Below are 22,910 nucleotides of genomic sequence, written 5' to 3'. Positions count from 1 at the left end.
GTCAAGTACACAAAAGAGTAATTTGCAAACATTTTACCAAATTTTGTTGTTTGTTTTGTGTGTGTATTTATAAAGGTGAGGAGCAGCGTTAGCTTATTATATATATATATATATATATATATATATATATATATATATATATATATATATATAGATAGAAATTTTAACTCAAAATGAAGCTTTATATTTGCTTTTATGTTTAATAATGTGTCTCAGTGGTGCTATCTTACTCTTCTGTGTCCAAAGATGAAACTCTTTTATGAAACTGGAACTAAACCCACAATTTCTCTGCTGTCAATTTTAGGATGAGGGCATTCTATACTACATCAAAAGTCAAACTGATACTTAACTTATTACCTATATCCTGACTTCGTATTAAATTCCTGTTGGTTTAACAAAGTGCAGCTGTACATGCTTTGTAACTGAAGGCAAGGCAGTTTTTTTGTGAACAGCAGATAGTGATGGCTGCCATTCCTCCCTCGTCATCTTCTTAACATAGAAAAGTTAAAAAAAAAAAGGTGAAAACAGTAGGAATAAAAACTGAGGGCTGAATTAAGCACGAGGGAAATTGAAAGCTGAGGTTGTGTTCATAGCTAAAATGCACCTCTCTAAGGGCTAAAGATCTAGCAGGGTATGGGGATACACCCATTGGTGTGTCACTGGGGAAAAGCTAAGGCTCAGTTAATAAAAGTTATGGGTGGAGCAGGAATCTGTCTCTAGGATCCAGGACATTGTGGGGATAAGTACTGTGTGCCTCCTCCTGCCGGAATTAGCCCTCTTTGCTAGGCTTCACAGTGGTGGTAGTCAGTATATCGATGATGAAAACTCCGACAAGACTTACCCTGACATGTTGAGGGTGAACCTGTCATTCCCGACATACTTATAATCCTGACTGTTGTAAAAAATGATATCCAACAATTGCGATGAATGAAGAACCCGGTAGCAGTAAATGACGTCAGTGTCACTACTGTTATTCCTGCTGTTAAAAGGGTAACGGAAGGAGAAGGCGGCTGTACAATGTATTCTACACAGGCTTCTACATTCCACAGGTGCTGTGCCCCCCCTCTCCCGTGACCCAGCGTCCCAGGCATATAACTATATATATATATATATATATATATATATATATATATATATAGATAGATAGATAGATAGATAGATATATAGATCTATCGATATAGATATATAGATATGTATGGGTATGTATATCATTTTTTTCTAAAGGCGCCACAATTTTTTTTTTATAGAAAACATGCAGTTTCCTAATGGTTTTCCCAAACCCACCAACTTCTGCCACAGTTTTTAATTTCATATCTCCTCCTTCCACTGATTCTCCCTATTCCAACCATAACATTCCACCAGAAGCTGCCCAACATATCAGTCACCAGTGGCTGTTTTATATTGGTGGCTGATAATGTTCCTGCCTTAGAATAGTCACACACTAAAGTTCCAAATCAATAGATAAAAAGTTATTTCTTTATCTTCTGTTTCATTGTCTCAAAAATCATGGAAAGTATCTCAAAATGAAAGAAAAGCAAAATGAATTGCAAAGTCAAACAATATTTACACTTACAATGTAACAGCTGTTAAATATATAACTTATTACACTAAAGGAATATTTTGTTCATCCTTCCTACGCACATAATCGGAGACTACATCCTGCATAAAAGATTGTTATAATTGCCAATGAGAGGATAAAGACTTCTACTTAAATTACTCTCTACGGGCCTGATTCATTACGGATCTTAAATTAAGAAGTTTCTTATTTAAGCCTCCTGGACAAAACCATGTTACAATGCCAGGGGTGCACATTAGTTTTCTGTTTTTCACATAAGTTAAATACTGACTGTTTTTTTTTCATGTAGCACACAAATATCAACTTTCAATTTCAGTGTACAAATAAGCTATCAAGTATTTGTGTGCTACATGAAAAAACAGTCAGTATTTAACTTATGTGCAAAACAGAAAACTCATTTGCACCCCTTGCATTGTAACATGGTTTTGTCCAGGAGACTTAAATAAGAAACTTCTTAATTTAAGATTCTTAATGAATCAGGCCCTACACGTTCTTCCTCTGATTTGTTTATGTGAGTGCAGATTTGGCAGATACTCCTCTGTCATTTAAGTGATTTTCTTTACAATATCCCAATATTCTATTTTTTTCTTTTCCCTGAGGAAAATCTCATATTTCAACAATTTGCATAATCAGTGTAAGTAATTGCTGCACATGCACGCTGATTACCCTGGGTGTGGGCACCGTTCACCTATCACATAAGGAGGTAAATATATCAAGCAGTGCTTCTAGCAAACCGCCAATATTCAGCGACTCTGCCAACATAATTAAAAACGCCAATGGGTTTAAAGGCAAAACGTATTGTTTTGTTATACTATTTTGTTGCCCTTGTAATCTATATATAAAAAAAAATGTGCCCTCAATCCCTTTCTTTCTCTCACGATATTCTTACTCCTTGCTAATACCTCTTCATTTTCATTTTTATTCATCCTTCTGATTTTCATATAAAATCCAACCGGTGATAATATAATAATAAAATGAAAGGAATACAAATATTTAAACTAAATATATTCATTTAAATATCTGTTGGTGTCATATTAATTTGCTGTGTTTTTCTCATTTTGTAAATAGCTATCCCTGAACCTCCAGAGAATCTGTTCATCAATTATAATTATAACTCAGAGGAATATATATTCGATATAAAATCAGCTTACACAGGCCATGAATATCTAACGGACAAGTTGATTCATGAAGTTGTTCTCCGCGATGAAGCAGAAGAATGGCCAGTAAGTAAGATGTTAAACTGTTATGTTGGTTTAGATTGATGAATACATTGGCGCGTACGGAGAGTGGTATGCACGCCAGTTTGCGTTGAGTATCTTGCGTGAAATTGCTCTGACATGCCTAGATAGTGCATAACCTCTTACAAATTATTAAATATGAGAGGGGAGAGTTGGATTGGGATATTCTGGTGGTCAAAAACAAAATTAAAATATACTAAAGCAGGGGCAAACGCAGAATTTGTAGAGGGGGGTTTCCACACCACAACACCAGTGGGCGTGACCAGCATGCATGGGGGCTATAATTTTAGACAGTGCTTGGCTGCTTTTCAACTCTTCCTATCCCCATAATATACATGGGCAATGCTGCGTTCACTACTGTTAGGCGCATGCAGCACTCCCTTTTCAAGCAGAGCCGTGTGAAGCTGGGACAGGGTCCAGTCACCTCAGGCTTGGAGGGGGGTGTCCAGGCACTAGGAAACTGCCCCCCCCCCCCCGCCCTCGGTTTGCCTATGTGCAGTTAAACAGGCGCTGTCTGTAGGTGAGGAAAACCTGAGCCTGAGCTTGGCTTTTCGCCCCGCTAACAACAACTACACAAACACCACATATAATCCACCTAGCGCATGCACTTAACCACTGACTGCGGATGCGCTAATAGAGCCTGTGTAGAAGATATTGGAGTTCTGAATTCTCACAGAACTGCTGTGCAGGGATATCACAAAACAGTGCCCCTGTCTTAGAACAGTGCCTCCTCTTTAGAAATCCTGCTGTAACTGCTACATTGGCTGAGCTGTTGCTTCCTTGGACATGAAGAGAGGGAAAGAACCAAGCAACCTTAGTGTAAGTAGGTCTTAAACGCGTTTCACCACTTACAGTGGCTCCCTTTGTGGGTACAGAGTGGTATAGCATACTGCGTAGATCCCAACTGTTCCGATGTAGGTGGACAGTCCCCATTTGAGGGCTCTGTCCCATCCTCCTGCCCATGGACATCTTTGCCGCACCGATCTGAAAGTTGGGAGCTATGCCCTTTTCACCTGCCTGTTGGGCGCAACAATGAATGGGTGTTTGGAGGCAGCCTAGCGCTTCAGAAGCACTAGGAACTTCCCCTGGGAAGTGGTCACAACATCCCCTTGATGTGGCCACACCTCCATTGTGATTGTGGTCCCTCTTCTCCCATCTGCACAGATTCAAGGAACAGCAAAGTTGGGAGGTATGATATTGGGGTTGCAATGGCCATTGCTGCAGTTTCTATCCATGTTGCTATGCCATTAGAGAACACATCTTTTGAAAACAATCTTTCCTAGGCACAGATCCAATGGTAAATCTGGTCCTGCTGGTACTGAATATAATGGTTTGCCCTAGGTTAAATGAAATAGCTGGTGTTAGAAAAGAACTCCACACATGCCATTAGACCTCTTCACATGCCCATTACATTACCATGAACCCTCCCCCTCAGTATATAAACATTCAAACTAATGGTGCTACTCTTTTAAGCTGGGTCTGTAACTGTCAGTGTTCCATTATTCTGGCACACCAAGGGGTAGATTTAGCAAACCTTCTACAAACAATAAGTGGAGGTGTTGCCCATAGCAACCAATGAGATTCTACCTGTCATTTATCTAGTACATTCTATAAATTAATAACGAGAATCTGATTGGTTCTGGGAACCAACTTGGAGCCTGATCCACTCCTTTGCTAGCTTTATGAAACAGAGTTGTTTTCCTAACTTGGTCTCCATATTGTTCATATATTTGTATAATTGTACTATACTTTCAATGGTATGTATTTTTATGCAAAACAAACTCATTTTATTTGAGATTATATACACTTTGATGTGCACAAATACCAATGTAATAAAAACATTAAAATGGACAAATGTGATATATAAATTAACATCCTGGGGGTAAATGAATGAACCTCCGGATTCTTCAACTCCGGCGAGTTCAGCGTCTTCAGCGCTTAAATTTAAAGCTGCCTTGTAAAGGGAAGTTTCCCTTTGCAAGGCAGCGCCGCTTTAAATTTAAGCGCTGAAGACGCTGAACTCGCCGGAGTTGAAGAATCCGGAGGTTCATACATTTACCCCCTGATGTCTCTTCACTCTTAAGACACAAATGAGGGTTTAACGATGAGAAGAAAATAAAATTTTAAATAAAGGGGATGAAAGGCAATTTTAGGCCGGACTATCAGAGATCATTTTACTTCTTCCAGAGGCGGACAAATAGGCGCATTTACCCATAATTAACTGCACGTCTGTATGCTCTACATTCCCAGTACATTCCGCTTGATCTATACAGCTCTGTTAGAGATCATGATTACTGTCTTCCTCCCCCTAGTAGCGCCCCTCGGACATCCACCATTACATCATTCAAGTAGAAACAACAGTATACAGTCATGGCCAAAAGTTTGAGAATGACACAAATGCTGCTTCAGTGTTTTTAGACCTTTTTGTCAGATGTTGCTAAAATATACTGAAGTAAAACTACAAGCATTTCATAAGTGTCAAAGGCTTTTATTGACAATTACATTAAGTTTATGCAAATAGTCAATATTTGCAGTGTTGACCCTTCTTTTTGAAGACCTCTGCAATTCGTCCTGGCATGCTGTCATTCAACTTCTGGGCCACATACTGACTGATGACCGCCCATTCTTGTCTAATCAATGCTTGGAGTTTGTCAGAATTTGTGGGTTTTTGTTTGTCCAACCGCCTCTCAAGGATTAACTAAGTTCTCAATGAGATTAAGGACTGAGGAGCTTCCTGGCGTTGAACCCAAATTTTCGATGTTTTGATCTCCGAGCCACTTAGTTATCACTTTTGCCTTATGGCAAGGTGCTCCATCATGCTGGAAAAGGCATAGTTCATCACCAAACTGTTCTTGTATGGTTGGGAGAAGTTGTTCTTGAAGGATGTTTTGGTACCATTCTTTATTCATAGCTGTGTTCTTAGGCAAAATTGTGAGTGAGTCCACTCCCTTGGCTGAGAAGCAACCCCACACATGAATGGTCTCAGGATGCTTTACTGTTGGCATGACACAGGAATGATGGTTGCGCTCACCTTTCCTTCCCCAGTCAAGCATTTTTCCAGATGCCCCAAACAATCTGAAAGGGGATTTATCAAAGGAAATGACTTTACACCAGTTCTGAGCAGTCCAATCCCTATACCTTTTGCAGAAAATCAGTCTGTCCCTGATGTCTCTCCTGGAGAGAAGTGGCCTTCATGACACCAGGCCATCCTCCAAATGTCTTCGCCTCACTGTGCGTGCAGATGCACTCACACCTGGCTGCTGCCATTCCTGAGCAAGCTCTGCACTGGTGGTGCCCCAATCCTGCAGCTGAATCAACTTTAGAAGATGGTTCTGGCTCTTGCTGGACGTTCTTGGGCGCCCTGAAGCTTTCTTCACAACTATTGAACCTCTCTCCTTGAAGTTCTTGATGATCCAATAAATGGCTGATTTAGGTGCAATCTTACTAGCAGCAACATCCTTGACTGTGAAGCCCTTTTTGTGCAAAGCAATGATGACTGCACGTGTTTCCTAGCAGATAACCATGGTTAACAGAGGAAGAACAATGATTTCAATCACCAACCTTCTTTGAAAGCTTCCAGGCTGTTATTACAACTCAATCAGCATGACAGAGTGATCTCCAGCCTTGTCCTCATCAACACTCTCACCTGTGTTAACGAGAAATTCACTGACCTGATGTCAGCTGCTCCTTTTGTGGTAGGGCTGAAATGCAGTGGAAATGTTGCTTTTGGGATAAAGTTCATTGTCATGGCAAAGAGGACTTTGAAATTAATTGCAATTCATCTGATCACACTTCATGACATTCTGGAGTATATGCAAATTGCTATCATACAAACTGAGGCAGCAGACTTTGTGAAAAATAATATTTGTGTCATTCTCAAAACTTTTGGCCATGACTGTACATTGAAGGTATACAGCCACATAAAAAGCACATCTGTTTAACCCTTACACAGAACATGGCATGTTCCATTTAATTAACTTTTGAGAAAGTCTCATGAAATAGAATCATGTCACATTTACATGAAAACTTCTTTATCTGTTTCAATATATCATTTATATGTTACAGGACTGTGAGGAACAAAAACATGAAACTGGAATTCCTAAGGTGGTATGTATTAGTAATGTCCCTCCTGTCCAAGTAATGCTCATGTATCAGACAATTAGTTTGTGCGGATATCCTGAATTTTAGTGGGAAAATTAACTATAAAATTATACACACTGTGGGGCTGATTTAAACACAATAGCAAATCCAGCTTGTGGGATGCAGGGAAGATAAGTGATGTTTCAGTGATGTGATGGGGTTATGTCCCAGCATAACACTAAGATGCAGTGTACAATTAAAGATGCCTGCTATATGTGTGCGGCATGCAAGAGAATGCAGTATTTACCCATGTAAATGTATGTCAAAAAATGCATGTAAAAAAGTATTTGCATTTGCCCCCCTGACTGTTCAACATGGTTTGTTTACCCACAAATTCTGCACCCAGGCAAAACTTGCCTAAAACTAAATCAGCCTCTAAGTGTTTGGGCACGTTTTCTACTTAAAGGGGGGTTATATCAGTCTTTATTTTGTACCCATTTCTGATACTGACTTTTCCTGCATGCCTGCGATTTGTTCTGATAATTGCATCCGTGCTTTCTGTTATTCTGCTCTTTGTATCCACGTACCTGTTGTTATGCTTTCTGTTCTCATGTATGTCTTTTATGTCAACTATGTCAGGTGCCACCGAATCTGTGGCGCCCTGCAAATAAACGATGATGATAAAAAATGATACATATATATTCTACCTAGCTACAGGAAGGCTTTGGGTATAACGAGTCACAAATCGTTGGCCATGGGGGTGCAACTTAGTTGATGAAATCAAAGTCAGCAATACAGGATTTTCTTCAGCACTGAATGGCAGGAGTGTGCAGGGCCAGCGCAAGCACACAGGACACCCCCTCCCGGGTGTTGCATGGTATCTTCTGTTCCCCAGACTGGGAGTGTGACATCATAGCCAAGTGCCACACTCCCAGTATAACAGTGACATTTTGGGGCAACTCTTCTCCTTCATGTCACTGGCTGGCACTTTGTGTGGCACTGCAGAGCATTACAACACTGGATGACTGGCATTATTTGCAATAAACCATAGTTGACTGACCCACTGGGCATCTCTGAGTAAACAATCCAACCAGACAGGCATACATCAATATACATTAACTCCTTGTTTCCTTACACACAGGGATTTGCTGGAACCATTTTACCTAAATAACCCATGGTAGCGATAATGACCACATTTATATATTATTTTCCTTAGTATCCTGATTAGGTCATAACCACGGCGGCAGTCTTAACTGCTGAGACCCCCTTTTATCCTTAAACAAGAAAATGTATCACCTTCAGCATCGTTTCCTCACTAACAGTGCAAAAAGATATGTTCCTTCACATGTACACGGTGTCTTCTGTAACATTTGTTTCCACTTTAATAGGTTTTTCTATGTTATAGAATTTGTATTCCTTAAGAAAATCATGTATAAGGGTTATTATTATTTATGTATAAGGTGCCACAGATTCCTTAGTGCCGGACATTCGTACAAATACAGATAGGACACAGTGGCGGATCCAGGAGGGGGACGAGCCCCCCCCCCCCCCCCGCCCCCTTAGCAGCACAAGCACGGGTGGGGCGGGGTCAACCTGAGCTAGCCAATTAGAATGGAGGGGGCGTATATATGCTAAATCATCCCCCCCTAAAAATAAAGTCTAGGTCCACCCCTGATAGGACATAACTAATACAGTGAGCAAAATCACAAATACATGAAGCAGCTACACATAGGTAGCACAGATGAGTGGGAGTAAAACTGTGGATGCGCACAAGGAATCTAGCAAAAGACATAACAAAGACATACGAGGGAGACGGACAGTAGACAGACATGAGACGAAGGGTAGAGAGGACCCTGTCCGTGCCCTGAGCGATTACATTCCAGAAGTGCAGCCTTCTCTGTCATCTGAACTTCACTTAGATGTATTGTTACTGCTGCACTATTTAATAAAGGTGATAATTCATTTAGTTTATTTGTTTATAAATAATACTTAGAAACAAATGTGAATTTACCTCAGTTTTTTATTAATGTGGTGTATTACCAGTTTATGACACTAGGTGGAGATATGAAAATAACTTTGAGCACTTATGAATAGAAAGTTACTTCTTGGCTGTTTATCTGTTAAGGGGAGCTTCATGCTGAATAAAACTTGCATCCTGACCACTCACCAACAATTAAACAACTTTTTTTTTTTTTTTGCCTGAGCACCAATTGAAATAGTCATAAATATTTAATATCCACTAAAGAACACTTTTGAATGTAAAACACATTTCTAGCCCCCTTAGCTCACGGTATTTAATATATGATGAGCCTCATGCTCTAGGTATTTTGCAAGAAACAGCAGTAGCATTTTAACAATTTAACTGAAATATACATCAAGCTCTTAAACACTTACTTTATCTTTTGTAAAGATCATAATTGCAATAGTAATTTTAAAATGTGGATAATATGTGGCCGCTTATGACCATTTGGGCTACTACCCTAAATAAATCTACTATAATCTGCCACTGTGCTGAAATATTACTTAAAGAAAGACTAATATAAAGCCAAATTGCTAAAGGTTGACAGCTGTCATCATAGGTAATATCTCCATTTTCATTTGTTTATAATGACCAAAACCTTAACATAATTCCTTAAAATGTATTTTTGGAAATTGCAATAATACCACCAGTAGTCAGTAGTTTTACTCGGCCCCCTGTGCTACGAGCATACTTGCCTACCCTACCGGAATGTCTGGGAGACTCCAGAATTTTAGGTAGCTCTCCCAGACCCCCGGGAGAGCAGGTCTTTCTCCCAGACAGGGCCGGACTGGGACTAAAAATCAGCCCTGGCATTTAAAGTACACAGGCCCACTTCAGTTCCAGCAGGACAGGGCGTGACCTCATTGTGTTGTGGGTGTGGCCAACATGGGGCATTGATACATACATTATATTAATACATTACATTTATCATTTTAGACAAATACTCAGGCACTACTGTTAGAAGCACACAGCTTTGCCTTCACAAGCAGTATGTTGTGAAGCGGGACATACCTCCCAACTGTCCTTGCAGTCGGACCAAATCATGACGAAGGGAGACACTCACCCAAATTCAGGACTGCCCCACTAGATTCAGGACAGTTGGCAGACTGTCCTGCTCTCTCCTACCTGTCTTGGTCACTTTCACCACTTGTAGCAGCTGGTTTCTTTAGCTTAAAACAATAGCACTCACGTTTTATAATAAGGCCTCCCTCCAGTCCCCACAATAATAATAATATACACATTTAATAAGTAGACCTATTTCCCTCCACCCAGCCAACACTAAATTAACAGTATACCCATTTACTCAAACATATTTCCCTCCTTCCAAACTGTCCCAGCAATAAATTAAATAGCATTAAAATTGAATAAATATAGCCATTTTCCACAACCATCCCCAGCAATAAATAATTAATTTTCACATTTAATAAATAGCCCTCCTCCCCAAAATCGGCCCCATATTCAACGGATAGCCATAAACCACCCCAGCATTAAATACAAGGTTCCTTCACATCATCTTAAATAATTAGCCCCCACCTACACTCCACCATTAAATAGCCCACCTCCCACACTATATTAAGATCCTCCCTTCCCTCACATATTATATTAGAATACTACGCGCACACACACGCACACTATGTGAACATGGCCAAAAACACACTATAGCAACATGGGGCCACACAGACATACAGATATACACATGTTTTACACTTGTTACCAGAATCAATAGATTATATCTTTCTCTGGATTATTGATGTCACACTGTCATACTCATATAATGAGGTTATTATATTTTTAAGTGTACTGGCCAGTCACTAAATATTCATTTCCAGGTTTATTTGTTTTGTTTTATATTATCACATACAATTGTTTTTAATATCTTTATTTATATGTACATTTTTGGAAATTTATAAAATAAACTGGAATTATACATAGTCTGCCATCTAAGGGTATTTTTTATTCTTGATGCATATATATTGTGGCGCATCCCACTTTTTAAAATTTATAGCCACACAGACACACTATTTTCCACACACACACACACACACACACTATTTGCCACACAGACATATTACACACACACACATCATCATCATCCATTTATATAGCACCACTAATTCCGCAGCGCTGTACAGAGAACTCACTCATAGCAGTCCCTGCCCCATTGGGGCTTACAGTCTAAATTCCATAACACACACATAGATACACACACACACACACACACACACACACACACACTAGGGTCATCAGTCAATTAACCTACCAGTATGTTTTTGGAGTGTGCGAGGAAACCGGAGCACCCGGAGGAAACCCACGCAAAAACAGGGAGAACATACAAACTCCACATAAATAAGGCCATGTTCGGGAATTTAACTCAGGACCCCAGTGCTGTGAGGCAGAAGTGCTAACCACTAAGCCACCGTGCTGCCCACTAGTGCAGATACACAAGCACATTCGACACATTGTAACACAGGAGGATGGCTGCAAAATGTTGAAGAAATTCTCAACTTTATAATAACAGAAAAATAAAATTTAAGTTTAAACCGCTATTAAATAATTTACAGATTGCAACATGCCATGTGATTTCTATGGCAACCACAGTCACATGACATATGATGTAGGCTTTGGAACATTCGTAGCATAAAACCCATCCCCACTTCCTTAATCTGCCCCCACTTGACCATTGAGGATCTTGGTGACTGACTGGCTCAAAATAAGATCAGGTTGTAGTTGTAATTATACAGGTGCCACTTCCAATTGAAGTGCTGTAACTAGTCCTTTTTTCAAATCTTCCGCTGCCTCTGCAGTCGGTGAATGAATGATGCTGTCAGCCAGGGATATTTGCCGATCACATTACTCACCACCCACGGCAGAGGTGAGTAAATGGACAGGACGGGACACTTCTACTTTGTAGAAAACTGAAGAGATTCTATTAATTCATCCACTTCATACTAAGGTATAAAATTCAGCTATAACTTCAAGTGTGGCGTCTACTCTGATCTCCACGTGAACCTGGTCAAGTAAGAATCCAGAGAGTTTGTTCTTATTTTATTTCACTATTTAAAAAAATAAATAAAAACACAACCGTTCTACTTGCTGGTTATTAGGAAGAGTCTCCAGATTGGTATTATATTCTACTCTTGCAAGTCTACAGCTATCTTGTCATTACACACTGTCCGAAATAAAGTTTTATATTTCATGGGGTCAAAAAGATTCAGAACTTATTAAAGAAGTTGCAGCAGTTAGAGTGGAAGTGACATTTGTACACTTATTTTGTATAACTGTAAAGCAAAATAAAAAAGTTAAAATTAAAAAACAAAAAAACAGAGCACACAACTTCCGGATGTGGTTCACGTGTGTCCCAGATCACCAACATTCTGTCCCAGATCACCAACATTCCCATGTCACAGTCATCGCTACACTTACCGGTCGTCCGGTTTTAAACAGGCCAATAGAATGCTGAGGAACCCTCTAGTCTTATTTGTATGAGTGGGAAACTTATGAGGGAGGGCTGTCTACTCCCACTTGATCTGTTTGAAACAGCCCCCGCGATAAGTCTAGGTAGGAGTGCGGCACTGGGACATTACCACCATCATGGACCAATCAGATCCAGAAAACGCCACCAGGGTAACTGCGCTCTTGTTTTCTAGCTAAACGCCTTCAAATCCACCCAAAGATAAATTTCTAACTGTCAGTTCTACTTTATCTTGTTCGGATTAACTGTAGAGACTTACCTTTGTGCATCCAACAGCAGCAACAGCACTCTGCGCGCTGCCCGTGGACGGCGAATCAGTGACTGCTGCCTATGAGAGCAATCACATGGGACGGCACCACGTGATATGTGCCGTCCCATGTGATTGCTCGCGTAGGCGGCAGTCACTGATTCTCCGTCCGCCGAGCAGCGCGCAGAGTGCTGCTGCTCGGCGGGCATATGGACCGGCCCATCTGGCCATCGGCCCTTCTGGCATTTGCCAGAAGTGCCAGATGGCCAGTCCGGCCCTGCTCCCAGATCTCACCTACCTCCGAGTGAAGTGGCAGCGATGGTGACATTAGAATTAGTGACGCGATTCACATTTTGGCCCCGCCCATTGGCAAAATCCAGTCCCAAGGACAAGGCTAAAATTACACCCCTCCCTGCTCTTGCCACTTTTGAGAATACAACAGTTGCCAAGTATGGCTAAGGAGGGTCATCCAAATTATTATTAGGCAACCTAGGCCCCCACATAGGGCCCAGTGTGTACTTTGGGGCCCAGATTACCCAACCCATTTTTATGTCTTGCTTTTTCTGCCAAATGAAGGTGGGACGGGAGCCCAAACCAGAATGTAATCCGGCCTTGCCTTGGACTGTTACAAAGAAAATACAAGTGAATATGTGTTGGCACGCCCATGGATTTCACCTTTGATAGTAAGACGTCTCCTTTCAAGGTCGAATAGACTATACAGTGAGAATCTGGACTTGCTTGTTTGGAATGAATCGTTTATTTGTTTGAATAAGTGATTTAGAAAGTGGGTGCGCCAAGACATATTCACTTGTATTTACTTTTTTTTTCCAGTGTTGGTACATGGCGGCACACCTCAGTGCCCTAATTTTGTATTTAGTCCGTCTTGGGCTGTGTCTGGGGGTCCCTACCAAAACCCACCTTTACCTTTCTCTCTTTTGTCCTGTGCATGGTTGAGGAAAAAAAAATAAACCTTCTCTTTCTGCCAAAACTGGTGGGGTGGGGAGCTCAGTGGTGAAAAATAATAACACCCCCAAAATCTTCCCCATCCCACATGGTGCCTAGCTAAGGGTATACCTTTGTATACTGCTCAGAGGGAATTATGGGTTTCTGACCAACACACATTGTTATTAAAATATTTTATTTAAAAATAAATAAATGTAATAAATATCTGATTCTAAACGTTCTGTTAATAAATAAAGCCAGTGGGTTTGAAGACCCTCAGAGGAGAGTCTTGTGTAGGTACAACATATGCATTTTAAACATGTTCTTCTCACTTACCTCTTAGTGTTTTAAGACTTCAAATGACTTGTGGGTTTCAAAGAGGAATCTTAACTATTCTACAAAGTATGAGGCAAGAGTTAGATCGAAGCCTGGCGGGAATTTCTTTGATGGACCTTGGAGCGCATGGAGTAGAACAGTCCACTTTGAAACTGAAACCGAAATTAAAACTACAGTAGAACCAGTGACAGAGGAATCAGGTAAGATAAGTGTACTGCACATGGGTGTTAGTAGCTAACAAGGTGTCCATTGTGTCAAACATATTGTATTTCCTTTCATAAAATGTAATTAATAGGATCACAGACCAGATGGCCTTTGCTTCATTTGGCAACTGTGTGTCGAATCACAGTTGCAACACTCATATGTCATGGGTAACTACAACCACCTGTACTGTAAATAAAGCGTATGCTATGTGTAACTACAGCCAACTCTAAATTAAGCGTATACTATGTGTAACTACAGCCAACTCTAAATAAAGCGTATGCTATGTGTAACTACAGCCAACTCTAAATAAAGCGTATGCTATGTGTAACTACAGCCAACTCTAAATAAAGCGTATGCTATGTGTAACTACAGCCAACTCTAAATAAAGAGTATGCTATGTGTAACTACAGCCAACTCTAAATAAAGAGTATACTATGTGTAACTACAGCCAACTCCAAATAAAGACTATGCTATGTGTAACTACAGCCAACTCCAAATAAAGCATATGCTATGTGTAACTACAGCCAACTCTAAATACGGAGTATATTATGTGTAACTACAGCCAACTCCAAATAAAGACTATGCTATGTGTAACTGCAGCCAACACTAAATACTATGCTATGTGTAACTACAGCCAACTCTAAATAAAGAGTATACTATGTGTAACTACAGCCAACTCTAAATAAAGACTATGCTATGTGTAACTACAGCCAACTCTAAATAAAGAGTATACTATGTGTAACTACAGCCAACTCTAAATAAAGAGTATACTATGTGTAACTACAGCCAACTCTAAATAAAGAGTATACTATGTGTAACCATACCTCCCAAAATTTGGGAATCCATCATCGGGGCAGGGGGCATAGCTATGGCACAGTGGGGTGTGACCATGTCATGATGGGCATGGCCACACACCAGGGAGCGTGCCTAGTGCTTTTGGGGTGTGAGGCTGCCCTGTACTGTCCTACCCTCTGCTCCTTACACCTCCATTGCCGTGTGCACTAGTACATGCAGCACCCATTCACCTCTCACAAATTTCCAAACCCACTGGACAAAGCTGTCCCGATTGGGATAACGGGAGAGAGCCCTCAAATCAGGACTGTCCCTCTTAAATCGGGATGGCTGGGAGGTATGCTTAACCAGTCCAACTCTATATAAGGTGCACATATGCGTAGTATATGAAGCATTCCTCAGTCCAACCTACTGATAATAAAGTTGTGTATCTCACACTTCCTTTTTAAGTACTCCCTTTCAATATCTATTGAATTCCTACAGGCTCACAACTTCCAGTGTTGGAATTCTAGAAGTTGTCTTTTGTCTTTTTACTGATTGTGATGCATATGGACTGTTTGGTGTACTGCCCCCTGCTGGCATGGATGAACTTGCTCATATACAGTACAATAGAAGTGAAACCTGTTATTATGTATATATTTTTTTGTTTTTTGCAGAAGGGGATTTATTTGTGATCATCTTAAGTACTACTATTGTACTTTTCCTGGTAACAATAGCCATATTATTGACAGTGTTTTGGAAAAGAAGGTAATTAAGAAGGAGAACTGCTTTTATTTATATTCTATGCATTTTAATAGAAAGTAAGACTGTGTTCCATAATTAATTTTAAAAAAGAAAAATGTTAAATGCTGTTATATCAGTTCTTTTGATTAGGATTTGCATATATGCAAAAATCCAAAGTATCTCTACAAGAGCACTACACAGCTGTCAAGACTCAATTTCTGAAATGCAGCCAGTGGGACTGCAAACGAAAGGGGAGCTAGAACCAATGAGAAGACAGATCATACAGCTATAGATAATTCACCAGGGGGCAAATAGACTCACTGGCTAAACCAGTATTTCTGCACAAACAGCAAATGACCAGATCTGTCCAACTTGAAGACACACAATGCATTCCTTCTCCTATAAACACACCACCAGGAACCATCCACTAAACTATCCATTATACTGTCTAAACCAAGTCCTTCGCATCACACATCATCATTGAAACACCCACACCTTGGAACAATCAAATATTAGAAATATTTAGATTTCATTGTTCTACTTGCATTGTTGTTTGGGGATATATACAGGGACAAACGCAGGATTTGTAGAGGGGGGTTTCCACACCACACCACCAGTGGGCGTGACCAGCATGCATGGGGGTCTGGCAATAATTTTAGACAGTGCTTGGCTGCTCTCCAACTCTTCCTAGCCCTATAATATACATGAGCAATGCTGTGTGCACTACTGTTAGGTGCACACAGCTCTCCCTTTTCAAGCAGAGCTGTGTGAAGAGGGAGCAGGGTCCATCCACCTCATTTATTAAGTGTCCCAGGTTTGGAGGGGGAATTCCAGGTACTAGGCACCCCCTCCCTCCGTTTGCCTATGATATAGTAGGGGAACATAAGTAAAAATTGATAAAAATAGGATTAATTTTTCACGATTTTACCAATATTTTTAATTTTTTTACGCAATTAGTACAGACTCATTAATACACTTCACAATTGTATAGTCTTTTTATCACACATTTAGAGATATTGATTATGTGCTTTTCACCATTTTCTTTTACATTTGTATTTTAAACAACGGAAACACTAAAAACTCACATAAGATCCCTATCAGTGTCCTTATTTTGCCAGCTATATCAATCAAATGTAAATAGGATCTATTAGTAACATAGATGGCAGTTACTAATAGATCCATTTCAGTGGGATCCATTATAGCATCTTGGGTACACACTACAGGTTTTTCACCTAATTATTAGGCCCATCACTGACTGTGTGTACGCTCCAACATTGAATGATTATCACTTCAAATCACATCATATCGTTTGATTTGATTTCATAAATGGACTAAAAATCTCGTCCAACGATGGAACAATGTCGTTCTGGTTCTGCAGTGTGTGTGCACTCAGGATCAGCAGTGTAGGCAGATCTCCATAGAGTTTATAGAGTCATGATCTTTTCAGCCGATGGTTATGACAGATGAAGAGCACAGATCTGACGGCAAATTGTGCAAAATGTGTATAGTGTGTACACAGGAATCGGCTGCTGATCGGGACTTTCAATTGTTGGTAGAATCATTAATGATATTGCATCAGGAGAAATTTTCTGTAGTGTGTACCCAGCCTTAGTGAGATCATCTAATCAATTCCAAACATTTCCCTTTCTGATATGGAAGTGTCTGTCTCTTCTGCATGAGTTGTACACAGTGATCATTTAGAAAGTAAGAGACACTGGCTTTCTCTGTAGATTACTAGAGTGTCTATTGGATCCCCTAGGCCAGTGATGGGCAAACTTTTTCAGGAGCGGGCCAAATAAAAAAGAAAAACTTTGGGCGGGCCAATATAATTTATTAAAAAACTCAAATATCGAAATATATAATACAAATTTTTTGAATGGGACGGAGGGTGTTATATAGCAGTGTTACCTCTATAAATGCAGCGATCGTACAGACACAGCACTTATTTCAGCAGCTTGTTGCAGATCCGTCTTTCTGGTGAGCCACTAACTGACAACAAAGCAGCCAATCGAAATCCACCTTAGTATATGGCCCAGCCCATCTCTTCTCACATAACTTTCAGCCATTGGGGGGCGGGCAGGTGTTTGAGTGATTGACATACGAAGTGTCCTTTTAGGAAGCAGGATGAAGTGTAATGGAGGAAATAGCTGGGAAGGCATAAAAATGAAGGTTCTGACACACAGGGTCAGCCCTAATAAGTTTATGCATATTTTAATGAATTTTTTTAAAATATTGGCGGGCCGGATAGAACCTCTAAGCGGGCCAGATCTGGCCCGCGGGCCGTTTTTTGCCCATTACTGCCCTAGGGTGTCGCTAACATCCAGGGTCAATGGATATTGATGCGCGGCTTCCAATTTTAATGCACGTTTATAAATATCCAGGAGATTCCATATTTGGGTCTTATAAAATTAATTTCTAATAACCGTATAAATGGCATTTGGGATTAAAGTGCACCTACTAGCAATATGTTCACTGAAAGTTTTTGGATCCATGGCTATGATGTGATCACAATTTGAATGACAGTCCTATTAAATATCATAAATAAAATTGAATAGAATGGTATGTATTTTTTGTAAAAAAAAAAAGGAAAAGATATACTTGAATTACTTATGTAGCACTAAAAATGCATATGTATATTACCAAACAATTGACTGTAAATCTTGCTTTTCTAGTATAAAGCCTCTGGTGTGGCCGGAAATTCCAGATCACAAAAGTACGCTGGAGAAATTATGCAAGAAACCAAAAAAGGTGTGTATCTCAGTGCTCTGCTGATCAGTTGTGGAACACTCAGTTTGTTCATCCGCTGAATAAGTGTTCCGAGAGAATTAAGCAAAACAAATGATTGAATTTAGAAATGAAAGTGATTACAACATAGGGGGGAATTCAATTAGCCGACAAGTCTATTCGGAGGGTCCATGTGACACTTCGCTGCGGAGATTTGACATAAATCCACACTCATATTTTCACAAGGAAAACTGAGCGGAGATTGAGCAGAGATTTCTACTATAATTGCCGGCAATGTGCGCGGCGCGATATCCGCGCTCCACGCCGCCGGAATTGAATTCTCCCAATATAGTCAAAAACCACAAGGAAAATCACCTGGGAATAAACAGGAAATTCTCTGATAACCCAACATTTTCTTTTGGCACTGATGCAACCTGGGGACCTATATCCCGTCATAAACTGCATAGCGTTAATGTCTCTTCTTTCATGCACATTAATGACCCTCGTGTGTATGCGTGTTACCATAACGTGACCTAAAATAACACACAAAGGAGGTCAAGGGATCCTCCACACAAAAGGACCAAGAGCCATGTTACTTCGAATGGGGCAGAGACGTGCGGCCAATCTGCGGTAGCACCTTCTGGTTAGTCACCGACTGCACTGCTCTCCCGCCAAACGCGCCGAAAATTGTTTTAAAAAGTCAGGAACCTATCAAACTCCTAGAAGGGTGGGGGGAAGGAAGGTATCTAAAAGATGCAGGAAACAAGAGACCCAGCATCCTTTGGGAGGATAATTTATAGTGGAGACCAGAACACCTCCCAGTGGATAAATTTTGGTTGGCTATGCAGAAAACTTAACCCCGAATGGGTAAGTGCTTGACACTCACATAAACACATGATTTTAAGTGCTTTCGGCTTATGGCCTCACTTGTCGTTGGTTCTTATGCTTTGTGTCCTGTATGCTGGTATAGTCACAATTCTGTTTTTCAGCTAATATTATTTTAACCAACCACCATTTAGCTTAGCCACACCTAATAATTTGAGGGTTGCAATATGCTCACCTTCATGACTGGCATAGACTGGGCACTCCCTTTAAGATTACTCTACTGCCATCTGCTGTTCAGTGGGTCTCACTGCTCCTAGGCACTATTCCTGGTGAGGACACAGTGTGATGTCACAGGGCTGTCATTCTATAATGCTGAAGTTCTTGGGGCTTTTGCATTTTATACAGTGTTCAGCGTGTATAGTCTGTGTAAGGATCACATGACCAGTTACCAAGAATCATGTTCCTGTACTCACCACTTGGACCACTTGGCTGTCATTGCCATTTGTGTCAAATGGGACAATGAAAATCTCTCCCCAACTAGTACAAGAAGCAATATGATTTTGTAATTGCCTCTATCAGTGCTTAGAGATTTTCTCCACAGAACAATTTTAATAATAATAATAATAGTAATAATAAATCTTAAATTATTATTTTGCAAGCAAATATAGTAGAGGTGTTCAAAATGTACCAACAGTTCATGTTTTCAGGATTTCTTTAATCATGAGTTAATCTGTTTGGCTGGGTCAGTAATTATCCCACCTGTTTCTACAGACAGAAGTCATGAAAACTTGACCTGTTGGTAGCCCTAGAGGACTGAGTTTGGGCACCTCTGAAATATAGCTTTATGAAAGTAATAAAGTGTCAGAAAAACACTTCACCTAGGTTTCTGTAAACCTCCTTACAGGCTGGCATGTAAACTATGACGATAACATAGCCGCCTATCCAATCATTTAGCAGAGCAGGTGGGTGGACAGATTACAGAACTACAGGATAATGGAATGTTTTAGACACTTAAATAACTTTTCAGTCTAAAGATGTTTTGTGTCTTCACACAGAAATGTTTAAATGTACTGTACTGCAGAATATGCTTAGATAAAGTGTATTACATCCGTACAGTATGGATAATCGTTGATAGTATATGGTTAGTTGGCGTATGTATAGCATGTAACAATGATTATTATTATTTCTCATACAGGATCTTCACATAAGTTTTAATCCTGACTATTTTGAGAACATGCCCATTCATAAAGTAGATTATATGAAAGCAGTGGTCAGGACAGAAGACAATGTTCAGTTCAGTACAACTGACATCCATATAGAAAAACCAATTGATGCTGATGATGGCAATAACACCCCATCTCCAGCAGAGGGCAGCAGAAGAGATTTCACTACTACTACGATTCATACTGAACAGTGCGGAGACCTTTCCAACCATGCGAATGCTAGTGAGACACTTGGAGACAATACATTGGAGAATGCTGTAAATTCTGTTAATGATGCATTGACGTCCAGTGCTAATGTGCCTGATAACTGTACTCCATCAAATGACAGTTGTCCAGTAATGTCAGGTCCTGGGACAGGACCCATGTGTTCGGCTACAGTAAAACAGTCAAACAATGGACTAAAGGTATTATGCTGGGAAGATATTTATATTGCCATGTCAGCTTTTAAGACACCAAGCACTGCTGTAAAATAGGTACCCAAAAGTAGTGTCTAATGTTGCATACAATGTTGCCTGTTCCCAGGGATCATGATTGCCCCCTGGGCACCCTAGGTGCCCCTCCTCTGGTGCCCCCCATCATGCGCTGCAGCGCTAACCCCTCTCCACTTCTTACGTTGTATGGAGCAATGGGGGCATCTTTTGCTCCTCTGTGTCAGACTGAATGCAGGGCATTGGCAAAATCGCCAACATGGATGAGAAGCAGCCGGCATTTTCATAGGTATGTAGTTGTCGGCTGCTGCTTCTACTCCACGTCATTGGCTGGCATTCAGTGTGGTGGTGACATGGGAAAAATAAAAACTCTGAATGAGTGACATTATACCTAAACCTTGGTACCCTACGCGACCATGTCAGCTTGCTGGCCCTGCCTGTCCTTTTTAAGAGGCAGAGTATTTGGCATTGGGGCAAATGTTCTAGAAATGCATTACACAAAAAGTACAAAAATGAGAAATGTTACCTGAAAACCAGAAAAATAAGATTCAATATTTGCTGCTACTTGGTGATGAAGTTGCGCACACACAGTCAAAATCACCCAGTGTCTCCCTCTGCAGGACATTATGAGGAGCGCTGCTAAGAAATGCAATGTTGGGGGAAAAAGCTGGGGGGGGGGCAGCATCTTTCCATGTGGGTGTAGTGACGGCTAACTCTTAAATATAATTTAGTACACCTTAGACTTTCATGGGAAAAAAACAATTAAGTGTCTGGTTAGTCCCTGGAAATGTCCCAATATTCAGTATTGACCAACAGCACATAAAAAACATTTGTCATGTTAGATGTCATTCTCACCACCTATGCTTATTTGTGAGGCATTATAAGTTCATTTTTATTAAAGGAGTGTATTTAATATGCAAAAAAAGCAAAAACCAACACATTATATTCTAATTCTGACATGATGGAGATTGTAGTAATTTTCCCACTTAGTGGACCCCCAGACAGCACACTGACATTTTTTAAAGGGGCTCCTATGTTTCTGTAGTATTGGACCCCACAAATCTTCTTTGCTCATCACTTTAATATGACTGCAAAGAGGGGGTGCGAGGACCAATAAGATCCAACCTCTGTGTGGTTAGCTCCCCCTCCCTCCCTCCACAGCTTCACACAGCCCCCAGATTTTTGGAACACGGGAGCCACGGTGAAAAACCGACTGCATGAAGCAGCCTCCAGTAAGCGGAAAGGGTCATTTTGTTTGGTCTGTGGGCAGTTGGTGGGCCATGGAGACAGTACTACTTATGACATACTTAGATGCACCGGTTTAATATGTGGAAAATTTTTGTAAAAAAAGTTGGCAGCTCTATCGAGCTATGTTGTATATACTGCTGTGCCAAGATATTGTTTCTTTAAAGCTGGAGCTGCAAACCAGTTGCATACACCAAAGCTGCTAGGCAGACAACAGCAGGAGAGTTTATAATCCTAGAGTGCTGTGGTTAAATTATAGGTTACTGCTTTGAATCTCTGAAATATATATATATATATATATATATATATATATATATATATATACACATACATTATATTATTTCTGTGTTTCTTTATTTTTTTTTTAAGAAATTGCTGCTCTACGGGTCTCTGCTTGGTCCACATATATATATATATATTATGCTTATTCTGCAAACTATGGACTACAGCGGTTTTAATGATTGATCATATACCTCTACTTTGGGTACTTTGTGTACTGATATTGTTGCTAAAAATGTGTTGCACCATATTATGAATGTAATCTGCAAATGAAAGTAAGATATAAAATGTATCATTTTAAAAATGAAATTATTTATGATTTTATTCATTGACATAAATATATAAATTTAAGAGAATTAATATGTGTGATGTTTATTAAATATAGTGGTAAAAAAAAGTACACCTCAAGTGCTGATCCTGTGCCCGAGAGAGTGGCGTAGCAAGCAGGACTCGAGCCACTGATGGAAACAAGTGCTCAGTAGGGTAAGGCAACCACAGTGCGACGTGACGCTGGGACAATCACGGTCCAACTCCATCTGCTTGATCATCAACTTTT

At 40.2% G+C, this 22,910-nt stretch overlaps 1 protein-coding gene across 1 annotated transcript in view; it reads left to right on the top strand.

Moving 5' to 3' along the window:
* The window catches only part of IL7R (interleukin 7 receptor), a 35,308-nt gene extending 12,598 nt beyond the window's left edge, over positions 1–22,710 (top strand). The window contains exons 4-9 of the mRNA XM_075184361.1: positions 2,645–2,799; positions 6,880–6,921; positions 13,919–14,111; positions 15,564–15,654; positions 18,303–18,378; positions 20,375–22,710. Coding sequence (XP_075040462.1) covers positions 2,645–2,799; positions 6,880–6,921; positions 13,919–14,111; positions 15,564–15,654; positions 18,303–18,378; positions 20,375–20,875 — 1,058 coding nt within the window. The 3' untranslated portion in view covers positions 20,876–22,710. The remainder of the gene's footprint in view (positions 1–2,644; positions 2,800–6,879; positions 6,922–13,918; positions 14,112–15,563; positions 15,655–18,302; positions 18,379–20,374) is intronic.
* The last annotated feature ends 200 nt before the right edge of the window (positions 22,711–22,910 follow it).

The sequence above is a fragment of the Mixophyes fleayi genome, chromosome 1 (genome assembly GCF_038048845.1).
Source record: "Mixophyes fleayi isolate aMixFle1 chromosome 1, aMixFle1.hap1, whole genome shotgun sequence".
Taxonomy (NCBI): domain Eukaryota; kingdom Metazoa; phylum Chordata; class Amphibia; order Anura; family Limnodynastidae; genus Mixophyes; species Mixophyes fleayi.
The sequence above is the reverse complement of the archived record's forward strand: the minus strand, read 5'-3'. Positions and strand labels throughout refer to the sequence as shown.